Source organism: Falco rusticolus, chromosome 1 (genome assembly GCF_015220075.1).
Source record: "Falco rusticolus isolate bFalRus1 chromosome 1, bFalRus1.pri, whole genome shotgun sequence".
Lineage (NCBI taxonomy): Eukaryota > Metazoa > Chordata > Aves > Falconiformes > Falconidae > Falco > Falco rusticolus.
This window is the reverse complement of record NC_051187.1, coordinates 111,701,028-111,720,556: the sequence shown is the minus strand read 5'-3', so window position 1 is coordinate 111,720,556 and position 19,529 is coordinate 111,701,028. Positions and strand designations below refer to the sequence as shown.

General features: G+C 41.6%; 1 protein-coding gene across 3 annotated transcripts in view; it reads right to left on the bottom strand.

Moving 5' to 3' along the window:
- The window catches only part of NR3C2 (nuclear receptor subfamily 3 group C member 2), a 214,155-nt gene that overhangs the window by 190,661 nt on the left and 3,965 nt on the right, over positions 1 to 19,529 (bottom strand). For 2 of the 3 annotated variants that reach the window (XM_037396421.1, XM_037396430.1), the window contains exon 2: positions 16,757 to 18,518. In XM_037396421.1, coding sequence (XP_037252318.1) covers positions 16,757 to 18,516 — 1,760 coding nt within the window. In that variant the 5' untranslated portion in view covers positions 18,517 to 18,518. Of the gene's footprint in view, positions 1 to 16,756; positions 19,446 to 19,529 lie in introns of those variants that run through there. The other variant, XM_037396411.1, reaches the window with a different exon arrangement.

Here is a 19,529-nt window from a genome sequence, read left to right as displayed (position 1 = left end):
GCTCCACGCAGGAGCCTCGCTGCCAGACCATGCATCAAGCAACGTGTCAGGAGAAGCCGTCGGGACTCTCAACTAATGTGAGATCAAATCCTCCATCTAAAGACAGAATACGGTCTGCTTCTAAAACTTCAGGCAGATGGTATTTCAGAAAATAGGGATTATAAGCCACCATTAAATCCAGAGATGATTTGAACTTTTGGGGGAGTTCAGGGTAAGTGACATGTATCTTAAATGTACCGCTCTGGAAAAAAGTAAAACATCCACTGTCATCAGACCTATTTACCGGCATCATTTTAGAACTCTATTCCAATCTCATTCTAGATCAGTTGATCACATTCGTTTGCACAATCTACATTAACAAGTGGCACAATGAATAGTTAACATGAATTTTGAGCTGCTTCCTCAAACAAGACCAGTATTTCAGTTAAGTTTCCAAATACATGACAGAAAATTATCTGAAACAGAAATAAAATATTAATAAGTTGTTTACCTTCTGTTTCCAATTTCTCAGTTTCTGACAAATGGAATTGCAAGCTGAAATATTCCTGGAGCCTTTCCAACACAGACAGCCAATATCGGTAAGTTTTTTCAAACTTAGTGCATTATTACAAGTTAAATCTACCTTGGCCATACACAGTTTGATTTTCTCCCTCCTCCCTCCACCAATGAGCTGTTCCTCTGCATTTCTTCAAGGCAATACAGACAGCCACAATGAATTAAGAATTTTAATTCCCACAGCCACCCTCTGCTGAAATGCTGAGTGAAATACTAGCCCTATGGAAAGCAAGTGGGAATGGTCATCAATTCTCATGAGGGCAGATTTCAACCACCTGACAGATTTTCCTCCTTGTTAATTCAAAAGGTAACAAGTTTTTTTTCTTTAAGGAGCTGTTTCCCCACAACTTAATGAGACAAAATATTAGTCCTTTACCACTTTACCCCATTCTCTTCAAGTACTGTCAATAGCAAAGTATTCATTGACAACTTTCCTCAAAAAAAAAATGCTTGCCTTTTGCTGAGCATCTGAAGAAAATTTTACCTATGCTTGCCCAATTTAAAATCAGTCAAGAATATCTAAAATGGTTCTACTGTTATTAATATTTAAATAATCAAAAAAAGCTTAATAAGACAGCCAAGGAAATCGGCCAGTGCAAGATTTTATTGCAACTAATGCACAGAAGTACCTACTGACGCCACAGAGTTAAAAATGCCTTATGAATTTCATGGTTTCTTACAAACACAAAGGTGAACGAAGTTATTAACTTTATTTTTAAAAAAGGAAAAAAATCCCAACCCTGAAACAAAGTTAAACACTGGTATGACCTTTTTATCTAATGTTTATGGAAATCTAGAAGCAGCAAGTAAGCATCTTACTGGTACATGACACTGATGGACATCAAAAGGCAGCATGCACCTCTGAGAAGCACTGACACTGCTCTATCCTTCCTTCTCCTGCCATAAACATTCAATATAACGTCTTTTCCCAGTATCTGAAAGATGACAAGCAAAAAAATGAGTTGCCAGCAAAGCCTGAGCAGCAAAACAGTTGTCATGAGCACTTTTATTTTCAAAGTGAGCAGATTTTTCTAGGAGAAGTTCTGGGCTAAAAAAGCCCATTTACTGCTCAGATAATTTCAGCTTCTATGAACTCTGACATGCAAATAAATGCTCATCTGAGCAGTCTTGTTCAGCTTACCTGCGTAAAGCTATTCGTTTTGACCAAAGCTACTTTTTCCACTTAGAGTATGAAGGATCACCCTTCTGCGGTTACGTGGAGGGGAGGGAGTTTTGCTGAAAGGTTATCTTTTACCATTACTATAAGAACCTTCTAAAAACACTGAAATTTTTAAACTTACCAGCTATTTATACTCTAGTTGGACATTGTGTTTAAGTCTCAAATCAGACTATTTTTCAAGTATATAGTTTATATTTCCTAGAAAGCATTCTGACTGTTTGCAAAGCTCGTCATGACTCCCTTAAATGTCTATTTCTGGTATAATATCCTTCAACTAGCTTGCACATTAAATTATCCCTAAGACCTTTCTCCTTTTATTTAAAGAAGTCACAGCTTACAGGATAACTAAACTTTATTAACTCAGAATTCAGCTTTTGTTTTCACTTTTCTGTTTTCCTTCATACAATACATCTAACCCACAGAGAGGGCTGGCTGTCCAGGCTAGCCACTGCCGCATGAAATGAGGATAATATGGCACTTGCTTCTGCTTCCATACTCATTCTTGGTATCAGGCTTTAATCTTGGCTTCTGAACTATGAACCCTGCCGGGTGCTGCATGTGGACCCACCTCCTGCGCCTGGTTAACTTGGAAGGTCGTACTAGGCTACGGAGAGAGTCGCTCTGCAGAATATCCAGCACTGACACAGACTGCAGAAAAACAGACTGAAGCCCAAATACGTATCTTCCAATTTCTTGATTTCACTGGTGTCGGTTGGTAGATTTTCAATAGGCCTCCTATCATACTTTTTTTTTTTTTTTTTTCCTTTCCCCTCCTCATTCTGGGAGCACAGCCAATCCCCAGCACAGCAGCTGACTTTCCCCAGAACTAACTAGAAATATTCTGATAGACTCTATTTATAGACTCAAAAACTTAGGACTGGAAGCAGCCAACCAAATTTTTCCATTCCTTGCTCCCCTCCCCTATCTATCTATCTGTCCTGGGCTAACCCAAATTCCAGCCGTCTTGTGTTTCTCAAGAGGAAACTGTCCTACCCAGGGCAGGTGTACCATGGCCATGCACACCTCTTACACATCCGAAGCACCTGTGGAGACCTTTGCATGCATTTTACTGAACAGCCTAATAGAACAAGAATCCTCTGCTTTCATGTCACTGCAGAAAGTATTCACGCTGATCTGCTCTCCTGTCACTGCAAATCAAAGTTGAAGAGAAATCAAGATTCCTGTAAGAGATTCTACCACCTGTATCTCAGACCTCTGCTAACTGAAAAGCCCAGCTTGGCCGTGCACTTAATTTCTTTGTTTACTTTGACAATACCAATAATAAATAATTACCTTTTTGTAGCAGGCTTTAGCAGTGGACAATACCTACTGGCTTTATTTTTGTTGTATTTTTTAAATATACATATACACACCCATATATATAAATAGCTAATACTTGCAGAAGTCAAGTAAGGTTAGTCCCCGTCAGTTTAGGCACAGTACAAACATACGGCAAAAGAAAAAACTGTGTCCCAGAGTAAGAATAATATTTCAGCCAACTTGTCCTTGGACATATGACTTTCTAAAATTATTTATTTACAATACTATCAGATTCTGTTGAGCATTTCATACTGCAGATAACGTATCAGAAGTATAAATTTTGAAACAGAAAGATTAGCATGCTCTGGAAGCAATACCTGGCAAATCTGGTTTTGCTTAACCTTACAAATGTTGCTAGGAAACCCTACTCAATATTTACTTCAGGCCTTTAAAGAAACAGACTAATTCATACTAAGCTACTGGTGGGAGCATTGAGGACTTGGCGAAGAAGCCCCAACCTAAATTTACTCTTGACATCTCACTTTCCTAATCCACAGACCTGACGTAATATAGAAATATAATTAAGAGTTGAATATGTAGTTACTTTACGTTTGTGGGACCTGTAACAGCACAGGTATTTTGGACGTTGCAGGCAGCACAGATGACGTTAACAGACACAAACAAAAAGTTCTGCTCTTTTGCTGGGTTTTGTGTACATGTAATTAAAAAAAAAAAAAAAAAGCCACAACATTAACACAAAGTCTTCTACAAATGGCAGATGTTTTTTACATTTCTATCCTCTGAACAGTAGATAATTTAACAAATTCCATCATCGGCTCTCACGCCTAGTACAGTGGTAAGCAGTATCTTAATCTGCCCATGTAAAACATCAGACAAAGGCTAGATTGTTCCAAAAACAGTAAATGGGAAACATTTGTGTATTTATTTCTGTCTTTTAAATGGATTCCATGAAGTATCTCCATAAAAAGCAGTTAAAGCTATTTCCTGTAAACCTAACTGATGAAATGTTGAATATTCTCAGTTTTCAGTTGAAAATGCACTACATAAAGCTTGCATCCTCTTGTGCCAGTACCTGCTAGTTTCCTTACTCCTATAAACCTTCTTCTCTTTTTCATTAAATCATAATTCTTATTCTTCTGTATTTCTAATGTCAAGCTCATTCCTATTTGGTCCTCAATATTTTTTCTACTCAACATGAAAACTGCACTGATTTCTATGGGCTTACTGATTTAAGTCATGCCAACATCAGTATCACCTTGGAATGTGGGGTACACAACAAGAGGGAAAAATGCTGATGTATTTCCCAATCAGCAGTAACTCATCCTATGGAGTTAGATGCAGCCCAAGCTCAAAGCCTCAGGTACCTTGAGCAGAATTTGGAAAGAACTGTGAACGTGCACGCTGCTGGCACTGGTGTAGAGAAGACCCCAGGAACACCTACTGACCCCCACCACTGCCATCACCCAAAAGCACGGCTGGGGCTGCCGTCTCCTCACACTTTGAAGCATCCCAGCTTTGAACATGAGCTTGGCAAATGGAAGACCCGGCTTCTGTGCTGCACCTGAGTTGGCTTCGTGGACCTTGCTATAACCTTAGTAAGAACTTCCTTTTAATAAGCACAGTATCAGGTGTTTGTGCTGAAGTACGCAGAACCGTAAGCATCTTGAGATCATGGAAAGGGCTAACACAGGTGGAAGGACATGGAACAATGGCGGAGGACATGAGAGTATCTTGTTCATCGCAGTATGGAAGGTATGAAAATAAGGCAAATGTAAGGCTCCTCTTAAGAAGTCAACGAATGAGCTCAAACTCATCTTGATCCTGGTATTACAGTGCTAATTCGTTAGAAATTAAGACAGGTTTATAACTCTTTTTTCCTTTATCTATCTTAGAAACAGACTTAATGGCTGTAAGTCATTTACAAGCCACTAATACATCACCTATTCAACTCAGCCTCATATTAAAATTAACTTATCCAACATCCACAATACATAATTAGCTAAAAATCATAAGTTTACTTTAAAAAAAATTACTGATCCAAAGTATGCTTTTTCCTGAAATGACAATTCTAAGTTGTTAATTACTTTGCCTATGTTATAGCTGCTTGTAAATATTTAACACAGCTGCCTATAATCAAAACAGTTCTGTTTTCCTTTATTTTAGTAGTTAGCATTATAATAAACATGAGTATCTGCAAACCATATCTAGACCTTTCAATTAGTTGAAAAGAAGTTAAATTCACTAATGAAAAAACAGGATACAGCCTGTTTGTCACTTTAATTTCACCTCCTACTTCCAGTACTTAATTCGGTTGTTTTTAAGAGTTCTAGAGTGCTGTGAAGGAAGAGTAAGTGAGTACTCTGCTCATTCTGGATGCAACATACAAACACACACATCTGCTGAGAACAGTGCCCCCCGACTTTTCTGTGGAATAATGTCCTCTGTCTGTAACCCTGAATCTTTTTTCAATTACAGATGCTTAACAGGTGAAAATGCAATGATCACACAGGCAGTATATACATTACAGGCAGTATATACATTACAGGCAGTATATACATTACAGGCAGTGAGGTGCAACAGATTACCAAGAGGTACAGCTGGTCCCAAGGATCCACTGTCTACTTCATAGGTGTCACAAGGGTTATGCTTCAGGCCAGCTCCAGCAGGGTCCCTTGGACAGAAGCCATCAGGGGCTGGAGTGCCCTAGGTGGCTCCTGGAGCACTTTTTTCATTCGCTGCTGGCTAAGAAGTATCTGCTTTTTCACACCTCAGCTGCCCCGTGACATGAACCACAGCACAGAAGATGGTGGCAACTGGAAGATTCACTTCAAAAGCACACTTCAGATCCAAATAAAAATGCTAAACACAAACCTACTGAGTTTGGTACTCACCTTCTGCACACAATTTACTCTTGTTTATGTTGGGAAAGAAATGCAGGACAATCTGCAGACCCACAATGGCTGCAGTTGCGGTCCCAGGAAATAATAATTAAAAGGTCAGTCAGCAACTCACTCTTTACACTTATATTTCTAAATAAATTAGCTCCTCTGATTATTTTTTTTTAAAAATAACGTGTCCATCCAAAACACTCGTCCTCCTTGCTTCTTCCACCAAATGGGTTTAATATGAAGTCAGTAACAGTCCTTTATCTCATTATCTGCATGTGCAGTTTGAAGTTGTCATTACTGCATATTTAGTCAGTCAAAATTTTCAATGCCTAATCCCCTTTTTACTGTCAAATCTTCAAAAACATAAATTCCAAGCAGTCTCAAGAATCAGAAAGGTTAGTTGGGAAACAAGCACAAATCAAGTGCATTGTTTCATTGCAACATTATCTTATGTCATTAGTTGGCAGCAGCCATAAAGCTCTGGACCACTTCCAACATTTACTTCCATACACTGAGTAGAAGCTGACACATCTAACCCCCCCCCCTCCCACTTTGTTCATCTTCCAGCTAGTTTACATGGATTCAGATTAAAATAAGGACTTAAAAATCCTAATAGAACCAATTGGAATTATTCTGTTTTGCCACCGTGTATCTGAAGGAAAAGTACGGTAAAGCAGTGCAGGGTTTGTAGAGCTAACCCTGCAGCAATGTGGTTTTACTTGATGTATTTTACAGTGGGGCAGTCTGCGACAAAGGTTCAGTGCAGAATTTTGACAAGCCAGTCACATTTAGTAACTTCTAATCCTTCAGGAATATTTATTGCCCAATATTTGTTTTTATTATTAACTTAAGAAAGCCTTAGTGCTCAAAACCAAACAAACTCAAAACGAAAACAAACCAAAAACACGGTGCACCCTGAACACAAGGGAACAGGCTACCAGCCGGGGGGCAATCCCTAAGAAAGAGGGTAAGAGGACCTCCACCAAAGCATCCCATCCTCTCCCTGCCGGGTTCAGGGTGCCCAGGGAGCTGCTGGAGAACCCTGCCACAAACAGCTTCAATGAGCAGGTTTACTTCCCAAATGTACAGACACAGACATGCATGTAACAAAGGATTGTGTCCAACTCTGGGACAAGATCTCTTACCAGTTATGGAAAACAACACCTGCAATGGTCCAGAAGCCTGCAACCCTTGACCAATGTGCTAGAACTTATGACGTGTTTTTATTTTCTATTAAACAATATTAAAAAAAAAATGGACCTTGATGCTCAGACATAGCAAACATTATAATATATTGTCTTCAAACGAGACACACTAATTTTTCCAGAAAGTCTTCACATATCCCAGGATCAACACCTGTGCAAGATTGTTGTTGTTTTGGGTTTTTTTAAAATAAGTTTGAAAGTTAACAAAGTTAGATCCAGAGAAGTAGATCTGAAGCTACCATTAGAGGAAGAACTCCCTAACTGCTCTAACATACTGCACTCTCTAGCACAAATTTAATTTAGTTTAAAATAATGAAGCTGACAGCTCAGATAGTCTGCCTGGAAACCGTGCAAATTTCCCACCCACCTTCATTTGCAAGGTCCCTGGCACTCCAGTCTTCAAAAATGCTGAAGAGCATGACAGGTTTCTAGAGACAAGCCTTCCACAATGCTAAAAGTGAGATCTCCAACCTTTTGGAGCAGCTCATATTTGAACTCAAACCTCCTGAGGGAAAAGTGTCTCGGTGCCCTGACCTTAAGGCGTGCTTCCAGAAGCAATCCCCTTCCTGCTCCTAGTCCGAGGGCAGCAACATGAAACTGGACCAGGAGACCAGGTCTCACCTCCAGCCTTGCTTCAGACAGACAAAGGCCATGTTTGAATATGGAACATCGTGAACCACCAGGAGAAAAAAAAAAAAAAAAAAAAAAAAAGCAAGCCCCTTCCCCACTCTCTTACCTGCAGCACTACTGACAAAGAGCTAAAGATACAAACAAGATTGATTTCTCAAGGTGAGATGTTGCCAGAGTAAACCGGGGCTCGCCAGTTGTGAAACCCTGTTTCCAAAGGGCTCAGAGAGCACAGGTCCTGGCGAGGACACGCCAGGTGACGCATTCACACGGGGACACGGACACGGCTGCCTTGCGCAAGCCTGCATGGATGCACCGGCGCAGGCAGCTGCCTGCCACGGCACGGCAACACGCCTCCGATGGCACAGGAGCTTCAGCCTGCTCCCACACCAGCCAAACTCAGCGGTCGCCCCTTTTCCTGTACAGCCTGAATCTGCCACCAAGAAGCCAAGCATGATTTAAAAATTAATTGAGCAGAGAACCGTTTTGCCGAGAGGACTGCTCCAGTCTCCCTGGGCGACTCCCAAGCCAAGACTGGGACAGTTTCCGTGCACCCTCCATCCCAACCCTTCGAGGCAGGTACAGAAGAAAAGCTGGGAAATAAAAGAAATAATGTACCGTGGCAACGGGTTCTGCAGGACTGAGGTATCATGTCAGCACAACACGGTATTCAGAAAACCACTGCCAAAAATGCTAGCAAGACCCTACAGTTTGGCAGCTGGCACAGCCAAAAACCTAGTCAGGACAAACGCAGCTGCTTACTTCCCAATTCTGACCTGTGATTAAAAACTCTCAGACCACTGACATGTAACACTGCCCAAAATGAACCTCCAAAATACATGTTTATTTTGCAGACTTAAGACCGAATACAAACCTGAAATGCTCACACATACACACACACAAATGGAAGGCAGATATTCTCCCAAATCCAAAACATTCAGAAAACGTTATTAAAGATGGCAAGGTTTTTTTAATCTCTTTTTTTCAGAAACCTAATTGCTAGTGAACTAGTTTATAAAGCCACCACTTTTAGAAACCTGGGATAGCACCTCTGGAAAGCAGACAAGGAAAGAAAGGCAAAACAGAAAAGATTTGCACTTGCAGTCCAAATTTCAGATGAAAAGCCCATTCAAAATGTTACTTCACCTCCAGACACAAGTACAAAGTATTGTTTAGGAAAGAGAATGGAAATGAGCAAAGCGGTATAAAAATTGTCAGAAACATTCAGCAATTAGTCTGAAATTTGCTTTTTAACCTCAGGGCTGTAACTCTTTGATCTATTATTAATTATCACTAACCACAATCAGCAGCATACCCATGCATCTTAGGAAAGCGTACAAATTCCTATAAGCCATTTTATGTATTATCCACAAATACTGGATTCTGTTTCTGCTCAGATGTTTCAACCAAAGTTTACTTTTTTCTTATTAAAGAAATATCTTTCTCTATTAACCCCAAGTTACCCCACCTCCAAATATGAAATTTAAGCTATCAGTTTGTTCATGAAGCAAATACACAGTTTACAGATTGCAGATTTATAGAAATTTAATTTAGCTACCACATTCTAATGTAATTGCAGGAGCTTAATTCAGTGGTTGAGATAAAGAAGTAACATTCACATTCAAGTTATTTTCTTGTGACCTACCACCAGCGTGGGAAATCCTGCTATAATACAACTCAGTAAAGAAACGGTGTCTTGCAAAAATACTTGCTCACATACCAAATAGATACAACCACTGTTACTTAGCCTTTTAAGAATCCAGAATAGTCAACAGCATGCTTTTGGTTCTCTGCAGCTTTTGTTTTGTTTTGAGGGGGATTTCTGGGGGATGGAAGGGGTGAGGTAGGTGGTGTTTGTGCTTTAAATCCTTCAGCATTGATTTCAGTAAAGAAGAGACAGACAACGACCCAGATCACATCCTTCCAGAAAACACACTGTTAAGCTCTTGTAAACCACGTCAATAAACCTCAACTGCAAAAAAAAACCCAAAACCACAAAACAACAACAAAAACAAAAAAAAACCCAACAGACAAACAAGGTCAAAGCTTCCCATTTAAAGAGACGAGACGAGACGGTTTATTTTAAAACTTTGTCCAGAAAGTAAATCAACTCTCAAGGCTTTGTAAATCTCTGAGGTTCCTGAACAGAAAGATGAGTATTACTGAGGACGAGGATGTCCCCCGCTTCCCAGCGGGAGAAGGGAGCACTGCCCTGCACGTACACGCCCAGCCCAGCGCAGCACGGAGAGCTGCTGCCACTGCTCCGGCCAGTAGTGGTGCTGGGACAGGCTACGTTGGGAACTGCTGGCATGGATAAACAGGGCCTTCCTGACCTACGATCCCTCTCCCTGTAGCATAAATCATGAAATACGCCTTCCGCCAAGGTCTGCCCGTTGCCTCCTCCAGCAGCAAAACCTACGTGGCTCCAGCAGCAGAGGGCTTTTGTGGGGACCCGACAGTGACCTTCCAACTGCCGTTTGCACTAGCAGGGCAGCAAGCAGTCAAATTATGCCATGGTCTGTTTAGGGTGCAGTCAAACGTGCCCGACAATGCTGCAAGGACTTGGGCAATTGCACACAATGGCAATACTCCTCGTTTTTTCTCCACGGATCTCACGCTCAGAGGAGACTGCAGCTGAGGCAATTCATATGCTGAGCACCAAGTACTGTGTAGCAACCAGCTGCATGTGAAAACTGATAAAAGTACTAAACTTAGACATATTTAATACCTGTTTTTCACATGCTTTTTAGTTTCTTCGTCGGACCATTTTTATCACTCTTACATAGCCATATTCTAAGACACATTTGCCAGAGAACAAGTTATGGTTTGATATTCACCCTAAACTGTGGTATTTTCTGACGTCTGAGAGTTTAAATCTGAAATCACAGCACTCCACTGTTCTCCAAGAAATTCTGGCTGAAATCAGTCCATTATTAATTCCAGCTCCTACAATTTTGTTCAAAAATTCAACACAAACAGTTAAAAAACAGAAACTGCCTTGTAAAAAACATACTCTGAAAATACAAGTGCCGAGATTATGGCTTGGCAATGCATTATCTTTTAGCAGAAATATGCGCTTAGAATATTTCATCGGCTCGTTTCCCTTATGGTCCCTTCATTTGTTCTTGTGCCCATGTCACCCCACACTGCTCACCAAGTTCCACTGACCTGATGGACTTTAGAGCTTCAGACTGAACCGGACCAGGAACCCAATGTGGCTCTCACACACAATGTGCCCAAACAAAGGGCAAAGCCACAGTCAGACCAGGCAAAGGCATGGCCCAACAGTGTATTTCGCCACTGCAAATAATATATTATTCAGCTAGAAACAACGTCCGGCAGCAACCGCTACTCAATACTGCGTTCAGCAAAGAGCCAGTAGGTAGCTAGAAATGGGATTCAGCTGGGCAGAGCAGGTTTAAGTTCCGTTAATGCTAACTGTTGGTTGAGTAAGGCCAGGTTACTGAAACACAACAGTTTACTCCCTCTGCAGACAATATGAGTACTGCACGAGTACCGATGCCGCTGCGGTAATCCCTATGCATGCTTACCTACGTAATTGCCATGCACATCCCATAAAATAGGACGGGGACATTTCTGTACGGTACATATTTCAGACATCAGTGTCTTCCAGCCCTCATGAAAATGGACTGATCCATACTGTCACAGAACATGGGTAATCAAAATTTCTTCTGCTTGCTAAAATCTGTGCACGAAGGTGATCCCACCTTCCCCCTTTTCAGAAAACTGTCAAAAGAAGATATCATCATGAGATTCTGTGTCACCAATAGTGATAGAAAAGCTAGGAAACAATTATTAACTCTCATCAGAATAAATTATGGCAAGCTGATTTCCAACAGCCAAGTTTTGCAAAGTTCAGCAGTACCAGCTGGCAACAGGAATGTTTTAGTAATACACAACACTACTTACCACCCCCCCACCCCCCCCAAAGAAACAAACGTCCCCTAGATAGTGCAATATGGATTGACAACGGAGCTCTTTTTCCCCAGTTTTGGAAGATCCACCCATTTACAGAACACAATTTTCCAGCAACACTGGAAATTTTTCCCTGACACAGCACAGGAGTCAACTGACGTGTATAATTTTAAGGGAAAATAAGGCATCATTAGCAGTCACGTTGTCATCCTTTATATAGATTTTGAACTCCTCAATAAAAAGAGCAAAACAAGAAAAGAGCACCCTCCACAAAGTAACAATAAAAACTGCTGTAGAAAGTACAAGGCTATTAAATGCATGCTGGTACACTGAAGGAGAACCTTTAGACCTCCTGGCCTGACATACTAATACAGACTCCTAACGTCTTTAGTGAGAAATAAAGACATACATATGTAGACTCCCTGTTGTATCAAGATTATACCCAGAGCTGTTGAAAATTACACAAAATTATACAAGAACCTACAAAACCAAGTGTAACTTTTCAAACTGAAAAAAAACCCAAACCCCAAAAGGACAGATTTAAGGCTGCAGTCTATGATATGAAAGAATCATCGGCAAAAAACAACTGCACAGTAAATTTGTGAGAAGCTAAAAGGGAGAACAGTCCTGTGAAGCACGGAGAATATTTTAACAGCACAGCCTTTTTCCCATAAAGTCCATCAGCAAACAAACAGAGGTCAAGGCCATTCATAAATTCTAAAAATAATATTTACCAGACCTTTATCTCTCTGGCAGGTATAATTCTGATAACTGACTATTCTAGATAATATTTAACATAAAAGTTTATTTACAAAAATACCTGCAATAGCCTGAACCCAGATCTTAACCAGAACCACTGACTCAAGTCAGTGAAGGTACACGTAAATGAAGATCATGTTGTTGTTTTGGGTTGGATTGGGTTGGGTTGGGTGAGGTTGGGTGGGTTTTTTCAGGGGCTGTTACAAGTCGGGTCTATGGAAAAAATACTGATCCATGTGAATGGCTCAACAACAGATAGGTATAAGAAGTCTCTAAAATACTGTCAATGTTTGATCAAAGATTTGACCATAAACCCTAAGAAGTCAATGACAGTCTTTCAACTCCTTTTAAGAGACATAAATTAAGACTCTAAAATATCATGAAACACTGCTTTGAAGAGAATTCTCCTTGTCTAAATGACAACAACTGAAACATAACTATTGATACATGTATGCAATCTATGTTAAAATTGTGAACTTTTTTAATAATAACACATCAAGCTGAATTCATCACACACTGGATTACACCAGTGGAACTGCCAGGAAGAAAGTACATTAAGAGTATCAGCCCTTTGCTTCCACCATAACTGCTCAGAAAAGCAAGTACATATCTGTACATATATGAGTTAATATGGAAATTAGAGGAAGAGGGCACATTTTCAGAGTAAGCTTTAGGTAAGAACTGATGCAGCAGAAAGGTCATCCTCCTCGATTTTTAGTGTTGTTTCAAGTAACCGTGACATTTTCCTAGGCTGTTTTGAAAATTCTAGGATTGGCACGATCATAAGGCTTAGGCTGGTACCCTGATTCAGAGGAGCAATCACCTATAAGTGGAATGTTTTCTGGATTTTTAGTGTAGGTTTTCCTCAATGACATCACACACACCTTCTTTTTCAAGCCCGCTTTGCTATTGTTTAGTTTAGAAAGCAGTATTTCTTAGAAATGCCATTCAAGGAGGGGGGGGTTTAGACACACAGACAGACAGGTATGACTCACCCTGTATTAAAAATTAGACATGTAAAAATCTTTCAAAAATAAAGACATGCTCTGCATGCATATTAGGAGAAGAAAAGCATTTAAAAGAGAATAAAGAAATCTGGGTTTGCCTAACAGGCTCTCGCTCCCCAAACACCACAAGATGCAATGTTATTAAGCTACTACCAGCCATCTAAAAAGGAACCATAACCCTGGGCATCTAATAAAAGTAACTGAAGGAGAAAGAGACCTGTTCTAGATGACAGTGGTTACTTGGCACAGTCAACAAGGCAGCAAGGCATTTTAAATGCCCAAACTATCTTTATTAGACACTATCAGCAAGTATAACCAACTCAAGAAAGGTAATATTTCAATAGGAAAAAAAAAATTGTACAGTAATATTCTAATGATTCATTTTCATTGTGAAAAGACATCTTCGTTCCTGGTCACCCACTCCTTTACACCACATAAGCTGCAATCAAAAGCAGCCTAAAAAAGACCTTGAAGTTGAGGTTCAGAAAATAATGTTGCCAAAACAAGGTATATTCAATGCTCGTCATCTACTGGCTTTGGGAGCCACGTAGCCCATTTTTTCCCTTTACCTTAGTCTTTGCTTATGGCGATTTATATTACAGGGCAAGTGTATGTGAAAATAGGTGAAGACTTAGAATAGCAGAAACTTTAAAATATTGCAGATTTTGAAGGGTTAATCACATCCCGTCAAAGTCTGCAAAATGTATGATGCTGAATACAGGTGATGCATCTGGAAAAAAACCTGACTGGAACAAGGATCTGGTCTGGATGTGGAGTGCAGAGGTGTGATGCTGCTGTTCTGACACGAAGGAAGAGAGACTTTGCAATCCCCATACCATACTGACATGGGACAGCTGAAACCCACCTTGGGCTGCTGGGTCTGACACAGTTTTAAATGATGAGTGTTTTATTACAACACTTTGGAGAATGAACAAACTTGCACGATTTCCTCTGGTTTAGCTGGAATGCAGCACCAAAATAGGAGAAAAGTAAAGATCACTTTGAGGTTTGTTAGCAAGAGTGAGCTTTTACATCTGTGACATCCTGTTGAGTCTTTAGGACTTGTCAGCCAACAAACACCTGAGCAGGCATCTATGTGCTCAAATCTGTACTGCTAAAACGACCTCTACCTGAATTTACCTTGAAACTTGTAAGGGCTTTGCACAGGTCCCCAGCTGCACCTGTTAGCATAAAGCCATTGCCAAGCAGATTAAGAGCAACATTTAGTTAAATAATGGGGCTGAGTTAAGAGATTTGAAATGATGACACATGTTCTAATCTGAACTACAGATCAGGATGCCTGAAGTGTCGCAACCCTGCAGATTTCCATCACTTGAACAGAATTCCACACCTGCAATAATAGCTCTGAGCACTAAAAATTTCAGGATTTCAATCCTGCAAAGTAACAGCTACACTCACTTGCATATTTTACTCAGGTATCAGTTCAGAGAACAAAGAAAAGTGTATCACACCCGTGCCATTGTGAAGCCTGATGACACAGATTATCCATTTATTGGTCTAAAGGTAGATAGAAGAGAAAAGGCACTATGGAGCAACGTTAGATCAGAAGGCTCCTCCAAAAGCCTTACAAGAAACTGTCATTCAGAATGCACATATTGATGACAACCACACTACTACCCGCATTTCCCTGTTTATTGTCCCAGTCCTTGCAACACATGGCAACCCTGACTCAGTGCGAACAGCACTTACTCGTGCAAGGGCTCTCACAGCTGGAAGGAGCTGCTTGCTCAAGTAACAGCACCCAACCACAAAGGCACTGAAATACTGGGTCTTTACTGTCACGCATCCCATCCGTCTTCTAGTGAACTTTTCTCACTACATAAATAATGCAACGTATGAAAATTTCATCAGGTAAAATAACTAGAAAACAGGAACTTCATCTTCCTTGATCCAAGAAAAGCATATTTAAGCCAAGCCTGGGTGATAACAAATATCCAGCTACGTCCAAAGTTCAGCACAGAGGTGGGATACAGCCCTTTCAAGTTGAGAGAGTTACATTAAAAAGTGCATTCATTAGAGACCATCTCTGAAATAACCACAGAAAAAGTGAAGTATGGCTTGCAAAATGATAAGGAGATTGTAGAGGTCTTAGACAGATCTGAGAATAAAATGGAAATACTTAGTCTTTTTTTTCTCCTTGCGGGTAGGTAGGCTGTTTTCCCTCCTCAAAAGCACCATTATTTTAGGTATTATGCTTTTCACTGCAACACCATTTTTTCAGAAATATTTAGCATCACACAAATATGGAAAACACTACGCATTCTCTTCACTCCAAGAATAAGGCAGACGTTTCATTCACTGAGGGCAGCTGTGTATCCCACGATGGAAAAAAAGACTTGAGAAAGGTAAATGCAGATTCTGTTACCCGCTATTTCACTGAGCTGGAGCACAAACCTTTGGTGAGCCTGTCGGACACATGAAGAGGCTATTTAACTATCCTAACCCAGTCATGCTGTCAGATGGGCTGAATAACTTGTAATACTATCAAACTAGATAGTTTATGAAAGTAAGCGTCCTCTGTGAGATACATGAACATCTGTTTGCTGAAGATGTGTTTCCACGAATTAGCCAAGAAACAAATTCAAACGACACTTGCATACTTCTCTCCCACCAAAAGTGAGGAGATCAGTTTATCCATTTATCCCTCTCAAATGCGTCAAGTTTTAACAGCCCTCCTCCTTCTGGAGGCATTTTTCTATATATACAAACCAAATGTTCCTACAGTTAAAATACAGAAATAATATGTTGCCACAGGCTTGTAAGGTTTAGTTTTTAAAGTTAACCAGTTAAGGACTAGTGCAAACTTGTAACCATGCATCTTTACAAAAACAGGTTCCTGACACTATCGTTTTCTTATCCTCATCTCAACATTTCATCTGAAGTACAACACATTCAAGCACCAGCTAAGAAAGAATAACCATTATAGGACACACGAGAGCAATTTTACTAAGCTCTCATTATGGGAAAAACAACATTTATAGTAGTAAGAGCTCATAAACATACTAAAGCTACACTTTCCAATCTAATAAGAATAGAATATAGTATGTTCTTTTTAAATATTAAAGCCAACACTTTCTATTAAAGGCAGAGTAAAATACAGCAAGAAAACAGCCAATCTAATGATAAGAACTGAAATGCAAACAAAGAATTATGCATCAGTTTGAAAAATACCACCCTGGTCCCCATTTTAATTCACGCCTCATTCATTTAATGCAGGGGGAGAAATAAAAAAAAAATAAAAAAAACCCCAACAAACAAACCAAACAAAATGGAAAAAGAAGTAATTTGTCTGCTCACCTGGACACGTTTTCTGGAATGTACTCTAGAACTGGATACCCATCACTTCTTCTGGATGCCAACTCTGAATGCGACTTCCAGGTCTCCACTAGCGTGCTGACGGGAGGGAACGAGCTCAAGTGCTGGAACGCCTGCTCTCGAGCAACAGGCCGTGACAAAGATATCGTGCCTTGGGCACCGATCCTGTAGTGAAATGACTGTCCACCTGAATTTACACCCACAATGGCAGAGGATGGTATACTGTTTTCTTGGTAATAGCTGCCATCGTCAGGCTCCTGCTTAATTCCCACACGTAGGCCTGGATTTGGAAAACCGCTACCTTCACAGCTTCCATCAAATGAAGAAACAGGTGGTCCTAAAATCCCAGAAAGAGAGTAATAGTCTTTGTCATCCATAAAAGAAAAATACGAGCCATCTGTAAATGGGAAAGGATTTACTGTTTGATTCCCTTTAAAAGAGGCACCAGAACATGGATGCTTGGCTGACTCTTGCTTCACTGGTACTGAAAAGGGGGAATCGGAGTTTATTTTGCTGCTGTCGCCAATGCATGCACTGCCGAACGAACCATCTGGCTCGGGTTTTATGAACTGAACAAGGTTCATCTGACTGTTGTTGGAGATGGCATTCTCCATTTCCTCCATCTTAGGAAACGCAAGCTCTTGAGCACCCTTGTCTTTTGTTTCTGGACTGGGAACAGTATCTTGGCTTCTGCTAGGTCCCGCCGGTGTGCCGGACGCTGGGAATCCCAGGGAGTTGTTTACGGGGCTACAGATGGACGATCCCACAGTGCTAACCGCTGGACTAGAACGAGTAGACCTATTATTGGCATTGGAAGGGCTGGCGATGGAGCTCCTCGAGTTCAGGTTCGCAGGACTGGACACAGAAGATCGCATAGTGATATTATTGGGACTCGAGACAGGAGATTTCACGCTGCAGTGGCTGGGAGGACTAGAAATCGGTGATTTCATGCTACTTATAGGGCTAGAAAGCGGAGACCCGACGTTGCTAACGTGCGCGGGACTGTGCAACATAGACCCCCTGTTTTCAATGTTCGGCGAGCGTGACAAGGGGGTTCCCTGGCCGATGGGGCTGTGCACGGCAAAGTTCCCAAAGTTAGCAGTAGTTGAGGACACAGAGTTAACTCCTGCAGGACTACACACTGAGGAAACCATGTTCTGAGGACTGCAGCCCGAAGGGCTTTTCTCTTGACACATGATAGGGCTTTTCACAATAGCATGCATGGCACCACCGTTCACAGCGTTCCCGGAGTCCGACATCAAAGACCTCAAGGGCCTGCTGGCGCTGTGGAGGGGAGAAGAGCAATGGCCGTTCTCCTTATAGAGCTTCACCAGCTGCTCCACGTTCTGGTAGATCTTTCCTGGGCTCCCCTGGTTCTGCTGATCGTAGGGGTAATCAGCATCTCGTATTGAATCCATATATAGACCCATGGATTCCGCCACTGTTGCCGACAGCTCCTTTGACTCCGTTTCGGTTTTGATGTCAGAGGGCAACAGACCAGGCTGACTGCTGTCTTGCTGCAGGCAGGCGAGCAGCTCGGGCTTTTCTTTGCTGTTTCCTTGACTGCTGCTGTTTGCAAAAGCACCGGCAGCGCAGCTTACATTCACAATCTCCATATAGTTACTGTCATCAGTCTGCTCTCCAGCACCTATAGAAGAATACTCCACAGACTGAGAAACTTGACCCCACCGTCTCTCCATATCTAAGCCTTCTGGGTAGCTGTGGTATCCTTTTGTCTCCATAACTAGCAAAGACATACACAAAAAAGTAAAATTAATAAGTGACAGGACAGCGTGACTTCCTAAGGAAATTTCCTAATTTCCTAAGGAAACAAGGCGTATCCGCTCACTCTGTCCATCCTCCTGCCTGCCTGCCTGCCAGTCCCGTTTCCCTGCGCCATCCATCACCTCTCAACCATTTGTCCAATTTCAATCAAACAGAGGGAAAAGGTCTCATGGATATGACAGCCCTACAGGTTCCAAGAGAAAACCACTCAGCACTTAGAGAAGACCCAAATTATCGCTCCCCTGCCCCGCCCCTGGAGCGGCTCGGCAATGTCAGCACAACCACCGCCTACCCTTGCCAGCCACAGCCCCGGGGCCAGTGCCAGCAGCACTCCGCACCACCCCTCACCCAGGGACCCGGGAGGGAAAAAGGGAAGAGGGTAGCAAGGAAGGAGAGGAACCAGAGAGGTCCTGAAAGGAGGACACGGCTGTGGCAGGCAGGACATCAACCCCATGGAAACTGCTCATCGCAGCCAAGGGCTGCTCTAGTCCTCCAAAAACCTTCCACTGCCGCGCTACAGGGACAGCAAAACAAGTGAGGCTGGTAGGCTACGGGGGGTTCTCTTCACCATCCAGCGTTAACACCGGGTGCTTTAGAAGGAAGCAGCAGTTCTGAGGGGCTGCGAGGCGACCTGCCTCTTCACAGCTATACAAACTGCTCGTACAGCCACTTGAGGAGACACAAAGGATAGGCTGAGTGGGAGGAGTAATGCAAAAGTTGAATGGGAAACGCTTCTGCCACAGAAGAACGGGATCAGATTAGGCAGGGAATGCCTGGCTATTAAATGGATCTGTAATTCTGCAAACCTCCATGGCAGCCAGCAAGAGGAAATCTAAAGAAAACCAAACATTGTTCTAAAGTAGACCCTAAGAAAACCTTCCCATCCCTGTCTTGAGGCAGGGAGCAAAATGCATGACCTAGCCTCCATTATTCTGAAAATCACATATAAGTAACAACAATATTTTTTTTC